The 14,801-nt window shown below is 38.9% G+C and overlaps 3 protein-coding genes across 4 annotated transcripts; 1 reads left to right on the plus strand and 2 right to left on the minus strand.

The window, feature by feature from the left end:
* Window positions 1-9: 9 nt before the first annotated feature.
* zdhhc24 (zinc finger DHHC-type containing 24) lies at window positions 10-2,791 on the minus strand. Its single transcript, XM_043257805.1, has 4 exons — window positions 2,654-2,791; window positions 2,035-2,427; window positions 1,625-1,902; window positions 10-891 (listed from the first exon to the last, which is right to left on the minus strand). The coding sequence occupies exons 2-4, from the start codon at window positions 2,337-2,339 to the stop codon at window positions 599-601; spliced, it is 876 nt and encodes a 291-aa protein (XP_043113740.1). The 5' UTR covers window positions 2,340-2,427; window positions 2,654-2,791; the 3' UTR covers window positions 10-598.
* Window positions 2,792-6,177: 3,386 nt separating this feature from the next.
* On the plus strand, window positions 6,178-8,553 carry LOC122358007 (glutamic acid-rich protein). 2 transcript variants are annotated; one of them, XM_043257720.1, is made up of 5 exons: window positions 6,178-6,256; window positions 6,393-6,996; window positions 7,098-7,286; window positions 7,366-7,400; window positions 7,944-8,553. In XM_043257720.1, the coding sequence occupies exons 2-5, from the start codon at window positions 6,935-6,937 to the stop codon at window positions 8,042-8,044; spliced, it is 387 nt and encodes a 128-aa protein (XP_043113655.1). In that variant the 5' UTR covers window positions 6,178-6,256; window positions 6,393-6,934; the 3' UTR covers window positions 8,045-8,553. The 2 variants fall into 2 exon arrangements, with proteins under 2 accessions (XP_043113655.1, XP_043113654.1); XM_043257719.1 differs by lacking the exons at window positions 7,098-7,286; window positions 7,366-7,400; window positions 7,944-8,553 and having other exon boundaries at window positions 6,184-6,256; window positions 6,393-6,939.
* A 2,720-nt stretch (window positions 8,554-11,273) lies between these two features.
* foxa (forkhead box A sequence) lies at window positions 11,274-14,489 on the minus strand. Its single transcript, XM_043257718.1, has 2 exons — window positions 14,274-14,489; window positions 11,274-12,537 (listed from the first exon to the last, which is right to left on the minus strand). Exons 1-2 carry the CDS (start codon window positions 14,331-14,333, stop codon window positions 11,467-11,469), a joined length of 1,131 nt encoding a protein of 376 aa, XP_043113653.1. The 5' UTR covers window positions 14,334-14,489; the 3' UTR covers window positions 11,274-11,466.
* Window positions 14,490-14,801: the final 312 nt, after the last annotated feature.

Here is a 14,801-nt window from a genome sequence, read left to right on the forward strand (position 1 = left end):
ACCGCTGAATTAGATAACAAAAAATAAAAACTTTTTATTTTAAATTTATTTTAAAGAAAGATAACATATGCATCGGTACTGATTCACTATAACAAACATAAACATAAGACTTAAGACGAACAATATTCAGCTCCATACAATGAAAAAAATAATAATTGTGTTTTATAACAGGACAAAAGAAAAAATGACACATTTACATTTGTTTGAACAAATTATTTGGCACATTAATGACTGCAAAAAAAAAAAAAAAAAAAAAAGAGCAGGTGAAACAATAATAAAACACTTTTTGCTTCACAAAAGCAAATATTACACAATAGAACAAGTGAGAAAATGCATAATAAAATACTTTACATAAACCAAATTGCGCCAATTAAAAACTTTAAGACTCCTGACGAGCAAAACTGTAAAGGTGAAATCAGAAATCAGCATGTCGTGCTGGTTCTTCAGATAAAAAAATAGCTGGTAAGAGACGCTAATTGTTTGGCGTGAGCGCAGCATGCAGCCGCTGCTTCTGCTTCAGGCTCAAAAACATGCCGTTCTGCATCAGCTGGGCCAACGTATTAAAATTGCAATGAGAAAATATCTTTCAGCGCACACCCTACTTCATGGGCTCTAGTGAACCCGTCACCTTGAAATTGATGCCGTCTCCGGGCAGTGGGGAAGGTATCAAAGGACAGAGCCAGCAGATGTACCAGTACCTGCCCAAGCATTCCCTGATGTTGGCCAGCACTCCTAGGTTGTACGGCTGCCGTGTGGAGTACCACTCGCGTGTGGTCTGTCCCCTCAGCATCAGAGCTACATGAAAGAAGAGGAACGCAGCAACCAACAGGAAGCCCACTACACAAGTATCTGCAATGAATGCAAAGGCAAACGCTCGTGCCGTCACCTGTCCTGTTATAAGAAAGAAAAACTAATGTTAATGGTTATTTGTGGTCATATATGCTAATTTGTTTTATATTTTTGTGTAAACCTCTATACTTAGGATTCTTTTATGATCAATAAGTACTTAAAATAGAAACGTTTTGCTACACTATAAATGTTTTTTTACTCTTTTGATTAATTTAATTCACCCTTGCTGTATATACATATTATATTATTTCTGAAAAAATAAATGACATTTTCTTAATTTCAGTCTATAAAGTCAGTTCTCGCATTATTACAATATCCTCATTTATCCAATTTGTATTTAGTCATTAAGCAAATGTGTTTATGCAAGCAATATATATCAAAAACGTTGGCTATGAAAATATTACCATGGTGGAATATTAAAAACAATACTCTGTTCAATACACTACAGACAGTATTTAGGTTTGCAAAAATAAATCACAAAAAATGTAGTATTAAAATAAATAAATAAATAAATAAATAATATATATATATATATATATATATATATACATACATACATACATACATACACACACACACACATAAGGCCAACAAAACAACAGCTCATGACTCTCACACTGGACTCAAATCATCCTCATTGCTGATTCTCTGACTAGATTAAAATATTATTTCCACAGCACACTCAACTCTCATTACAAAAGATGGATGGCAAGTACATTTCTCAAGATATTATGCATCTCTCGGAGCCGACGCTGATTTGAAATCTCATACTTACCAGAGACGAGCATTATCCAGGGCACGAGCAAAAGCATGATGCTGTGAAACGTTACGCCCTCCTTCAGGATGACAATGAAAACCTCGGCATTCATGACTACCGCATAGAGCAGCCCTGCCCACATGAAGAGCAGACAGGTCAGGAAATACCGGTAATTGTGGAAACCAACACACTGGCCAAAAAACACACAGTGGTGATCCCGTCGCAGCACACACACGTTGCAGTCATAGCAGTGCGAGCATCGTGGAGGAGTGTGTGTCTCACAGTTGTAACAGTACCTTTCAGAAAAAAAGGAAAATATTAAATTTTAATAGTTCACTGAACCTCCTTGGATTCATGCACAGCGCAAAGCTAGATTTAATCACAATAAGTGATAAATAAGCAATATATAATCAAAACAAATCAATTACCTCCACCCTTGACCCAACGTATCCCCTCCAAGAAACACTCCTCGAATACTCGGGTTGGTTTTGACAAACAGCGATGCATTCCAGGTTATGTTTCCCAACATGAAATACTGAGCGAAGAGATGCATGGCCTTCCACATGGCGGACCACTCGGTCTTCTTCTGTTCTGGCTCAAGGGGCGCCTCCACCAGCACCAGGTAACTGACCTCGGCAGTGATGGAGAACACCAGCACGGCGTTCAGAACGATGGGCAGATGGCGACCGGATGACTCCACCTTACACCACAGTCTACTCATGAACCTTGCCATGTTTTCAGCTTTAAATCATCCGCCCGTGAGACTACCTGCTCAACCTGTTTCCTACCTGTAAAGCCACTCGATGCACGTTTGCTCGAATCTGAACGCAAAGACAAAAAAAAAAAAAAAAAATGGCCAACTGAGAACTGCAATAAAAATCCTTCAGCTTCACTACATGACATTTTACAGAAGCTGTAACAAATAGAAAGTTGTATTGAAACAATGGGACACTTTTAACTGACAGATAACAATGAACGTTACAGTCATGTTGACAGCTATCGATTAGAAAACGCCAGGACGATTTATTTTTATTAATTCATACTGACCTGTCATTCCATTCGGAGTATCTTTCTGACGATAAATGCGGAACAAACGATGCCCCGCTGGCTGTTGTCTTTAACAATGAACTGGTGCTGGAGTCTAACAGTTTATGGCACTGACAGGTCTGTGTTGCACCTGAAACAGTCCCTCTAACACAAACGACCCGTACAAGAGTTCCACACGGAAATAAGAGGGTGGTACAGAAAAGCCGTGCAAATCAGAGAATCAATTAAATAATAATTATTAATGTTATACATATTATTATACATCGGCTGCCACTATGAACTCAATACTGTGAAATGAAATTAAATATACATTTTAAAGATACATTGTATAAAAACAATAATAACAAAATCACATTTATGAATAAATACAATACGAGGTTGAAAATACGTTATATTTGCTATTTAAAGCTTTTGAACTTCCCACTGATAAAATCATGCTCAATGCTGGATCTTGCATTTCAGTGTATTGTCGTTCTGAGAACTTTTTTTTCTTTATTATTGTCGTTGTTGCTAAGCATACAATACAAGAACTCGTAGAGGTAATCATAGCATGAAACCAAATACAATAGCAGTCAATACAATAGCATATACAATAGCAGTTTAAGGGGATCCACAATACATGCAAGGCACACACAAAAAGTTTATTTTTAAAAGTCGGCATGTGTAAGGTTTTTTTATTTTCATTTTGAGTGATATTGGAACTTTAGTTTGAAGAACAGGTTTCAGAAAATGTATTTTCATTTTAAAATAATCTGTGTGAGGACTGGAGGGCAGCGGTACGCGTGAAATAATAAGGTTGTAAAACAACGCGAATAGCCTTGATGTCAGTAGTAAGACGTAATCTGTAAATACAGACTACCGCGATTTTCCTTTGGCCACCCCTTTCATTTTGACCCCCTTTCGAAAAGAATAATCCCTAATCTCATAATCCGCACTGCTGGTTGTTGAGAGAGCAGACTGCATTCAGAGCGACTTCAACATGACATCCTTCACAAAGAGTGAGGAGGAGAGCCGTGACAATCATCAAAGAAAAGTATACGACAATCTACAACATAAGTGAGTGAGCCTGTCATCAGTTTCTTTTCACTTTAGTTTATGTTTCGCCCCAGACCCATTTGTTGGAATTGTCGGAATCATTTTTCTTTTCGGAGCTATTATTCTACTTTTCTTGTAGAAAGTCTGTATTTAGTATAATGTAGTTTGTGATGTCGAGGCGTTTTGGCGTACATTGCCATGATATCGTAAAGCGATTGCGTTACTGTTCCCCGGTACCGTTTAAACCCAGGAGAGGGCGCTATTGTCTACACGGATTGTAAAAAAAAAATCCAAATATTATAGAGATAATTCACGCAGAGCTGATGTTCCCTCATTAGTTACTCACCCTCGTGTTGTTTGAAAGCTATAGGAAAGAAACAACATTACCTGTAGAAGATGTGGGTCATTTAGATAGAAAAATAGTCTGCATTTTGTTGTTTAGTAAAATGATGCTTAGTAAACCATACAGATTTGGAGCAAAATGACAGTAAACTGCTCTTTTAGTGTGTATGTGTGTTTAACATCACTCTTGGTTATTTCTGTAATTGTGCTACAGTCAGCAAAGGAGAATGCAGCTGCAAAATGATCTTCAGTCTCAGCAGCGAAATCATCGCCTGTAAGAAACCATACATTCATTAAACATCTTACACATCGGTACTTGTTTAGTTCAGAATTGGAGGATTAATTAAATTTGTTATATTGCATTGTGTTGTAATGACATTTTTTTAATAAAAATGAAAAGAATGTTAATATTTGGGAAGAAATGGGATCAAACTGAAATTCCGTAAGAATAAAATATACTGACTTTCAGAATGATTTAACTTTGCTTTTAGATTTGTCTTGACTTTAAAGGATTCTGGCATTCGTTTTTCCCATCAGTGATGTGTTTGCTGTGATAGGAGCAGGGCGGCCTGGCTGCAGGGCCGCTGGTTGGAGATCAGTGAGCAGGAGCGCAGGGCTCAGATCGAGAACCAAAAGCTGCTGCAGGACTTTCAGAGAGCACAAGACACGCTCAATGACATGGTGGCCCGCACCGAAGCCATGAACTCTATAAGGGTCGGCTAACACACTAAACGTCCACACATGCATTTCAACAAAAAAACGAAAAAGAAAACCGAATTACTTTTAGAGGCTTGTCAGTTGCTGGAGCAAAATTGTCAAATAAAAGGCATTATGTCAGACATTGTAAGAAAGGTTTTTGGCAGTTAGAAGACAACATTATAATAATCTAATTAAATCCTGAAGGACAAAATCAAAGTTCCACTCTACATTTTTTCTTATTCAACAAGCCGTCTCACTCAGATATTTATCACAGTAAGCAGATCCATCACGTGTTTGTCATTATGTTTTGCAATTGCATATGATTATTTTGCTGTTGCTTAATTCAACTAACCTACACATTTTCTCTTCAAAAGGTCCAGTATGAGCAGTATCTGGAAGAGAGCTTTCCACGATGGCAGCAAAGACTCAAAGACATAAGAGTTACTGAGAAGTCAAAGGTGCTTTTTCAAAGGGAAAGTGGTGAAAAGGAGCATTGACAAACATGAACAGAACTGAATATCTGCAAATGTTACCGAAAAAGTGAATGTGTGGTTTTTATCCAGCAGGTACAACAACACTTACGAAGCTATATACAGAGGATGGAAGAGGAAGAAGGCATCAAGCCTGAACACAGGTCTGACTTTAGAGGCCACCTTCAGTCCTCCAATTCTCCAGACCCGTCTCAGCCTTCTCACACCATGCTAAACAGACACCAGACAGCGAAAGGTAATGTGCTTAGCAATTTCTCATGCCTCATATCGACTTTTGTGAACTGTTAACAAGGTCCTCTTTCTTCAGACATCAAGCAAAATACCGAAAGATGCCACTATAATCCTTACACGCCACACTCTTGGTTAACTGCCTCACAGTCTTCTATTTCCGGACCCCCCCAAAATAACATCCCGAAGGATTACAAAAACCTTCAGAACACTCAAGCCTTAAATCATCCCTTGCCGCCTTACTATTCTTTACCTGGCGATTTAATCCATCAGTCACATTCTCCAGTGCATCAATACCCCCCATCAATGGACTGGTCTGGTCTAAGGCAAGGGTTCATGCCTACAGCTCTCTTCACTCCTCCGGCCGCTTCCTGGCCACGACTTCCTGTGCTGAACCCCATGACCTGGGGTATGATGGATGTACCAGACCCCAGTGAGGAAAAAATCCAGCGCAGTGAGACGGACAAGGTGACAAAAGCAAAACCAAAGCTCAGGAGGAATGGAAAAGAGAGTGATCGGTCTTCTGAGCTAGACTGTAGACCAGGTTAGTTGTTTTGTGACATTTGCCGAATGATTTGTTTCTCCACGGGACAAAATCTTACATGATATTAGTCTAATGTAAACAAACTGTTACTATAAATCTGTGTATGCTTATTGTTGCAGTGCGTCTAGCAATCAACCACGAAGAAAGTAGTGAAGGTAGCGCTGTGCCGTCTAATGTCACAGTTCCTGGGATGCAAAAACAGTGCAAGAAAGAAACAGATGGGACAAAATCAAACTCTATGGAAAATAGGAAGGAATCTCAAGGGTATGCCACATGAAGAGAATTATTCTCATAATTTCATTAGTCCGTGCAGACAAACTTTTTGCAGTGCCTTCCGTATGTTAGAAACATCTCTTCCTAAGATCTTTTTATAACATCTTTCAACATTTATCTGTTTTAGCTCTTCCACTATGTCACAGAATGCTTCAGAGAGTCATTCGGACACAAAAATCTGCAAAATACATCAAAACCCGTCCAAGAAGCGTAACAGCAAAGAATCCGTTATCACAGAGAGGAATGTTGATGCAGTGATGCAAGATGAAGACAAACAAGAAGAAAGCAAGAGCCAAGAAATTTCTCAGAGTAGCGTCAGCTCTGAAAGGAAAGATGGATCTGAAGGACTCAACATTAGAGAGGAAGAGGATTCTAATGAAGGAGATGATGACAGTCACGACATAATTGTGTTTGAGGAGAAAATAAGTCACAGAGAAGCTGACGAAGAAGAAGAAGAAGAAGAAGAAGAGAAGAAGAAGAAGATGACGAAAAGAGGATAAGGAAGGTGCAAATGGAGATGAGGAAGCAGGATTGGATGATGAAGCAGAGGGAGGTGATGAAGAAGGGAATGAGAAGAGAGATGAGACTGAACCCAGTGAGAGAGAAGAGCTAGAAAGGGAAGAAGATGTTCCAGAGGACATTCCAGACAGTGGAAATGGAGGAGAGACAATGGAGGAAGGGGCTAAGAAGACTGAAGGACACGTAGAAGATGAGAGTGAAATTCACAACAGGTATATATCTACATTTATGCAAACGTCCCTGTTATTGAATTTTCATCACATTTTTATCATGGGTCATCTACTCATTGGACTAACGCTGGCTTTCTGCGTAGTCTTGAGGAGTCTGAAGAGGAGGAGGTTTACGATGAAGAAATAGAAGATGATGAAGAGGAGGATGAGGTTGTGGTCGAGAAAGCATACCCCTGGTCAAAAGGCCCTTTTGATGATCATACAAAATCCCCCGAGGATGATGAGGATGATATTGAAGGTCTTCTCAACCCTGTCAACTCCCAAACACAGCAGTGAGTTTCGTCATATTCTGTATTATTGTGTATGTTTAGCTCATTGGGACTCTAACATGTTAGTTTTTTATTTCCGTAGAGAAGATGATCTAAAGGAGACAGACCAGTCACACGGTATGTTTTATTTTGTACTTTTTTTCAAGTTATTATTATTTTATTTAATTAATCACATTAAATACAGCTGATCTGCAGTAAACTGTAGGATGAATGCAGGGAAGTCTTAAAGAATTTGCCAATTGAGATTTACCCTACTTAAAGACAGCACAAAAGTAATTATTTTTTTTTAATTTTGCATACAATATAACACTATAACTATATGTTTTCACTGATGATGTAGAACCAAACCCCAGCCTTACTGTTTTTAAAATAATAAACTTTATTTATATTTATAATCGAATTTCATTTCTGCTTATTTTTTTTCCTCATTCACTGAAAATGTGGACTTTGACATTATTGTCTGAGAGACTGATAGCTGATCATCATTATCATTTCTAAAACATGCTCTAAAACAGTGTTTCAACTTAATTTGCTTCAGGACCCAGGTTTTATATCGGATACTAAGCAGCGACCCAACACAGTATCAAATGTAACTCATATTCAGTGCAGTCTGAGTCCTATTTTTCAACCCTGCATGGTACAATTTTTTTTTTCATCCAGATGAACACTCTGATTCAGAAGAGGAAAATCTACCACAGAAGCCCGCAGCCGCAAATGAGACAGAAGAGTCTGATGATGAGTTTGACCACTTCTATGATTAAACCAGAAACTAGAGCATAAAGATGGGAAACAATGGAAATAGAAAAACCAACAATGGATGAATAAGCTGGACAGATGCTGCAATAACTCGGTGCTTTCAAAAAACGAGCAAGGTGCACACCCTAAACAGCAGCTCAGACCGGCCAGAGAGCCACAAGGCCGAGCCATGAATAGAGGAATCACATTACAAAGGGATGAAAGAGGAAAGAAAGGGATAAATAGATGCTGGGTGTCCCTCATCTTTTTTTTGTTATTTGCTGGAAGCTTATCTGACTGTCCTGAAAGAACCGCACCACTGTCACTCTGCAAACACAGGTGGGTCCAGAGATGAAGAGAGAATAAAAGAGGAGATGAATAGTGGATGACGTTAAACCAGAGAAGCCAAGTTCTAGACTTATTTTAACAGCATAGCTGGAACGGTATCGCTTTTCTAAAACAGTTTTTTTTATTTCTAAATCAATGTTTTATTTATGTCCTATAGGAATCAAGAGGTCTTCGGAATTCATTTAAATGTTGCGAGCTTGAAGGCTTTCTCATTCAGATAGGGAGCGTGGCCTGAAACGATGGGGACGAGAGGGGGTTTCGGGGGGAAGTGGGAAGGAGTACAGGCCTGTCACTGCCTCTGACTGATGGCTATTTGAACAGGCATATTTACCCGGGCCCTTGTGAAAGGAGACGGAGGGACACTAACGGAGACGTGCAGGCACAGACAGGCAATAAAAAGCTGGCCACTGTGTAAACAACATGGCCTAGTCTGTTCGGCCGCTGCCATGCCAACAGGGCAGCTTCCACTCTCCAACCAATCACACGCCAGCTTTTTGACAGGCGGAACAAAACCCCCCATCAGATGTTTTAAGCAGCCATTGATTAAATGCTTATAAAATGAAATATTATCTTCTGCGTTTGGGTCGTTCGTTGATACTTTTTGGTTGTGACAAATCCTGCAGAGTGACATTCTGTACGGTTTTAAACAGCATTTTGTAATTATTTTAGGATTATTGTGCGTGCAGGTTTTTTTAATGGCCTCTGAATTTTGTGCTTTTACAATTGTCACAGCACTGAAGCATTTAAAGCAAACTAGTCAAAGCAAAAAATGTCATTAAAAATGGTGTCAAGCTTAAAATGAACGATGACTGTTACATAAATTACATTTATTATTTTTATTTATAAATGATACATAATTTTATTAAATTATTTCTTTAACATATTTACAAATTTCCTTTTCATGCACGCTACTGTTCAAACGTGTGGAGTCAATGATTATTTTTATTTATTATATAATAACAGCAGTATTATGGTATCTCTTTATCTATCAATCTATCTTACATTTTATATATTTATTTTAGAACTTTACTAGTAAACTGATTCAATTTAATATTTAGTATAATTTTCTTTGTTTTCTTTTCCCGCCTGTTAAGAGGGAGTTCTAGTTCTTTAAATGTACTTTTATTTATTTTATATCATCTAAGTATTTTATCATATTAAATTAAATAGATTTTTTATTTATTTTTCCAATTTGTTTACTCATAAATTTACATATTATAAATGTCATTACAATCACCCATTAATTTAATGCATCTTTGCTGACTAAAACGATTCATTTCTTTTAAAACGTTTGAACACCAATCATATAATTTTAAATAAATAAAACCTTCTTTTAATTACAGTGCTATACATGTAGTTTAAACGAATATAAATATCGTGTTTTTGATACCATAAATTCATACCTTTATACCTTTAAGATAAATCAGAATAAATGAGCTGACTTTGACAAACTTTTTCACCAACAGTCAGTCACCTGGCAGCAGATCCCTTCCCCCTCACAGTCTGCTTCCACAGCTGGCCTACTGATGACCTGCAGACAGCATCTTCACACCCTACAAATCCACATTCACACCCTTGTAATGCTAAGAACTGAATACACACATAGCCAGACTCTCAGATATTTAGAAAGCCACGGCACAGTCATCCATCATATATTAACATGCAGCAGAATCTGTCTACTGGCCGACTCCTGAAGAAGACAATAATCTGCGCAGGAACCGATCACGGCCCCGAAAGCTCATGAACTCCTCACGTCTCTCCTCTCTCTGAATCTCGGACACACACTGAGGGGTCTGTGGCTTCTGCTCAGATCGCTGTGGGTGTCCCTGTGTCCCATTGTTGAGAAGACACTGCTTTGGGGAGGTCCACCATTAAGACCAGTGTCTTCCCATTGTTCTCATACACTCAAACACAATCCTGCTTACCCAGGAATCAAAGGTTAGGCTAGGAGGGGATGAAGGGGGTCGCAACCTTCCTACTGCTAGCCCATGAGACGCACCAACCGCACAAAACACTCAAAATCACAAGCCAAGTCTGGACACTAACCGCTAACCTGTCCTAGATCATCAGGGAATCTGTAGTTTAATGGGTTTTGTAGTTTAATGGCAGGTTTTTCTGCCTGTGTAAACGTATATTATATCATATATATTCTCTTTTTATAGCACTTATATCATTGCTCTTTTGCTGATTTTGATTGCTTCCATTGTCCTCAAGTTGCTTTGGATGAAAGCATCTGCTAAATGACTAAATATAAAGAGTCATGAATCACCGTTTTTATTTCAAATCGTATCTAATTTTTATATGAATTGTGTCAATTATTTTTTCTATTTTAAACTCATTTAATAGTAAATTTATATACATATACTATCATAATTCATAATGTGATTTTTTCTCTAACTTATAAATGCATAATAACCATTTATTGTTATATTATTGCTAATATTATTTTATGTGTGTGCATATATTTGTATTGTTTAATTTTCCACTCAGACATTTTTACATTTTGTTTCATTTTGATTAATAAAAACATTTAGAATACTAATTATACAGTATCTATTCATTTTTCATAATTGTTCATAATAAAACATTCATTATTATTCATTGGTCTGCTCCATTTTGCAACTGTGCATTTTATAATATGTATTTTTAATGGGTCTCTAAAGGAGGCTACTAAAGTGCTACTAGTTTTCAGCGTGGTTGTCTTGTTCAGGTTAGTGCGAGGAATGCGAGGACAGGAAATAATGTTTATTTTTTACAATGTGGGGAGGACAATGCCTGATTCTTCCCCAAACACTCTCTTGAGGAATTCAGAAAATGCGGCAGTAAAATAACGCGAAAGCCTGAAAGCGTGATTATAATCTTGCGCCTCACAGCAGACGCGCGAATAACAAAACGAACACCTTTAAGAACATTACAAATTTTTTTTTACTTCAAATATACAGCAAGGAATTCACATTCAAATGCATCTTCGAATTCACACTCACACAGAATCAAAGAATCCTTCAGCATCAGATAACAGATACCTCTCTGGTCTCCAGCTAATATATACACAAATTACGAGCATCTAAACAGAGAGGAATCGTACGCTACAAGAGGCTGATCAGGAGGAGCTCAGCAAAGGAGCGGAACACATGCTAAATCCAGGGTAGTAAACAGAGTCTCCGGCGTACGAGGTGAACGCGGGGTGGGAATTAGGCTGGCAGTAAACCGGATAGTTCACAGGAGTCTCGCAGTACTGGAAGTCCATGAGTCGCGGGACAGAAATGTGGTGTTGGGATGCTGGTTCGCAATGCGAGCTGGTCTCCATAGAGGCTTGTGGAACGGACTGCAAGCTGGGGCCGGCCATTGTTGTGAACGGGACATTCAGAGAAGGCAAGTGCGTCGAGATCTCCGGAGGCTGGGTGGGAAATAAAGCGTGTGAGGGAGTAAGGTGCTGAGGAAGATGGGAAGGAGAAGGTGCTTTGATTGAGGGATAGGACACTGGCAATAGGCCCGAATGCTGTGTTGGAGCGTCAGCTGAAGGAGGTACAGGCGATTTACAAGAAGAGGTGACCGACTTGACCTCCGCCTTTTTTTTCTTCCCTTCCGATTTCCCAGCGTCCCCGTCCGAAGTTTTGGACGGTGACGCCGCCTTTTGACACTTGAAGCGCTTCTGGCGCCGCATGTAGCAACCGTTCTCGAACATGTTACCGGAGTCGGGGTGCAGGGCCCAGTACGAGCCTTTCCCCGGAGAGTCTGGCGATCTCGGCACGCGCACGAAGCAGTCGTTGAACGACAGGGAATGACGGATGGAGTTCTGCCATCGCTGCTGATTCTGTCTGTAATACGGAAAGAGCTGGCGGATCCAGTCGTAGATCTCGTTCAGGGTCAGTTTCTTGGCAGGCGACTGCTGGATTGCCATGCAGATAAGAGAGATGTAGGAATACGGTGGCTTGGCGTGGCTTAAAGTCCGTCTGTAGACCGATTTGAGCGCCGGAAACTCGGGTTCACTGGAGCTGCTCTCAGCATATCCTTTGGGGTTCGGTGGAGGCAGTATTCCCGCTGGGCTTCCGAGTCTCCCAGTGTTTCCCGCAGCTGCTGAATCACACGGTGGGCCGTAACTCTGGTAGTGATGCTCTGGGGGGGAATATCCTCTTGGGCCCAACGGCAGGTTGTCTGCTCCATAGAACACCTAAAACAAAAAAAGAGAGAGATGAATTAACATTAGATCTGAAAATAAATAAATGAATGGATATATTTTATTAGTACTGTAAAGTGAGGAACAGACAAAAACCACACGATGGAAAAAATAGCTCATATTTTAAAAATGCTGTGATTTTTTTTTAAGTTATCAAATATTTAATGTGGCTGTTGTTGACTATGTCTATAATATAATGGATTTTTCTTTGAACAAAAACTAGTGATAGTAGAGAACTATATTTAACAAAGTATAATAATAATTTATGGCAAAAATCATTAGAGGATTAAGTAAAGATCAAAGTTTCATGAAGATATTTTGTAAATTATCTAACATCTGATAGAAATTTGTAACACGCATTGCATGCAACTTAATTTGGTCAACAAAAGTTTTCTCAATATTACTTTTTTTTTTTTTGCTTTTTTTTGCTCCCTCAGATTCCAGTCAAACAACTGCATCTAAGTCAGATATTGTCCTATCCTAACAAACATCAATTTAAAGCAAACAAATGACCCTCAAGACTGGTTATGAGGTCCGGGGTCACAGATGTTATACGGTTAGTAAAAAAAGGTTAAATAAATGTAAAAATATATATATATATTTCCCTTTAATTTTCCGTTTTATAGTGCTAATTTACACGCTTTTTGCATTTTTTTTTTTTTATTTGGAGCATTAAACGTAATTGTATAAAGAATCGATATCGTGTGTGCATCTGTTGGAGCAAAAGGGCAGGCTATGTAAAATTCTGTATATTATGCAACCGAAAAATTTGTCGATGATGATGATTGGTATAGAAGTCGACGTCCATAGATCTCCGTCTATCCCTTATTTCCCAACCAAACCAACCCGAGCGCCTTGGGTAACTCCATGTAAATGTATTCTGACCACCCACCCGGCCGATAACCCCATTATCCGGCTAGTCCGGCTATTCTTCTCACCCTTGTTTTGTCTCTTTTTAAGTCACTCACCGTCCGCCTTTTTTCTATCTCATGACAGAGGGGTATTTGGGGGCGCGACTGCTGTTTTCAGTTGTTCTTTTTTTCCCCATGGACAGCGTTCGTAATAATTCGGCGCTTTCAAGTCGGAACCCCGCTTTCGTGTTTCGGATTCCGAGACGCCCCTCTGGTTATGAGCCGAGTGTAAGTCATAGACGAGTGTCAAAGCGTGAGACGTTCAGCACAATCAGAGAGTCAATCAATTAACTGCCGCGAGACCACACACACACACACACAAAAGCGCAGAAACGCCGAAAACACACGTATAGGAAGGTTTGCGTGAACGCGTCACAGATAAAACGCGCCGATCGGCTTCTGGTCACCTGTCAGAATATAATAGTCTGAAAGTGTTTGGCCTTTAGCTGAAAATTGTGTTTGAACGAGTTAAAAAGTTGAGGGGAAAAAAAGTTAGGCTAAAGGTTTGATGAGTTTAAGATTCGTGCTCCAACTAAAGGCAGCTACAGTTTGTTTAAAAAAAAAAAAAAAAAAAAAAAAAAAAAAAGTTTTCTAAAAAAAAAATAAGAAGAATAAAATACTAAAATTTATATAAAAAATATTAGTAGTGAATAAAAATTGTTTTGGAGAATAATTAAAAATAAACAATTAATAACAATGGATTATTTAATGTAATTTATTTAAACGAAATAACACGTTAAGAACGATTAAATATAAGTTATTGTAAAAGGTAAAATAGAGGTAAATTAAATAAAAATGTTTTCTCAAATAGGAACATACCTCGCCGGAGTAATATGACATCCATTGATCGCTTCTCTCCCGTTTCACTTCCTCGATCATGTCTTCTGTTATTCAACTTAGCTTCTTAGTTATAAATGCAAAATGGGCAGTAAAACGTGGTCAGATATTTCAATCGCAATGTGTATCACAGAGCACGTGTAAACCTAACACAGTGTGTAAACTGCCGTAGGTAAAGTTTGAAGTGTCCTGCTCCTCACAGACCGAGTCCCCTATAAGAGCGAGCGCTGATCTCCCGCCCTCTGACCAGCGTCCTGCCCACCTCCTGCCCTCTGAACGCCGCTGCATCGCTTCATTCGCTTTACCGAGCAATTACACGCCTTCCATAAAAAGACAATCTCCAATTTTATAATCACAAAGCGGCCAGTTACAGGCCTAACCCAAAACGTGGTGTTCAAACTACTTTAAACAAACAAGGCGACGCTATATCTCAACGATGGCCAGATTACCTCTTGATAATAAAACGATTTCTTTCTTGCATCCTTATTAGCTTTCTTTATCTTCCTTCCA

The sequence above is a fragment of the Puntigrus tetrazona genome, chromosome 14 (genome assembly GCF_018831695.1).
Source record: "Puntigrus tetrazona isolate hp1 chromosome 14, ASM1883169v1, whole genome shotgun sequence".
NCBI lineage: Eukaryota > Metazoa > Chordata > Actinopteri > Cypriniformes > Cyprinidae > Puntigrus > Puntigrus tetrazona.

What these genes read in the sequence shown, in the direction of transcription:
- foxa (XM_043257718.1), bottom strand. Translation starts at nt 14,333, where the DNA reads ATGATCGAGGAAGTGAAACGGGAGAGAAGCGATCAATGGATGTCATAT. An exon ending in TGTCATATTACTCCGGCGAG is followed by an intron (nt 12,538 to 14,273) that starts GTATGTTCCTAT and finishes TTTTTGTTTTAG; the next exon opens with GTGTTCTATGGAGCAGACAA.
- zdhhc24 (XM_043257805.1), bottom strand. Translation starts at nt 2,339, where the DNA reads ATGGCAAGGTTCATGAGTAGACTGTGGTGTAAGGTGGAGTCATCCGGT. An exon ending in ACGTTGGGTCAAGGGTGGAG is followed by an intron (nt 1,903 to 2,034) that starts GTAATTGATTTG and finishes TTTTTCTGAAAG; the next exon opens with GTACTGTTACAACTGTGAGA. An exon ending in CTGGATAATGCTCGTCTCTG is followed by an intron (nt 892 to 1,624) that starts GTAAGTATGAGA and finishes TTCTTATAACAG; the next exon opens with GACAGGTGACGGCACGAGCG.
- LOC122358007 (XM_043257719.1), top strand. Translation starts at nt 6,231, where the DNA reads ATGGAAAATAGGAAGGAATCTCAAGG. An exon ending in AATAGGAAGGAATCTCAAGG is followed by an intron (nt 6,257 to 6,392) that starts GTATGCCACATG and finishes TATCTGTTTTAG; the next exon opens with CTCTTCCACTATGTCACAGA.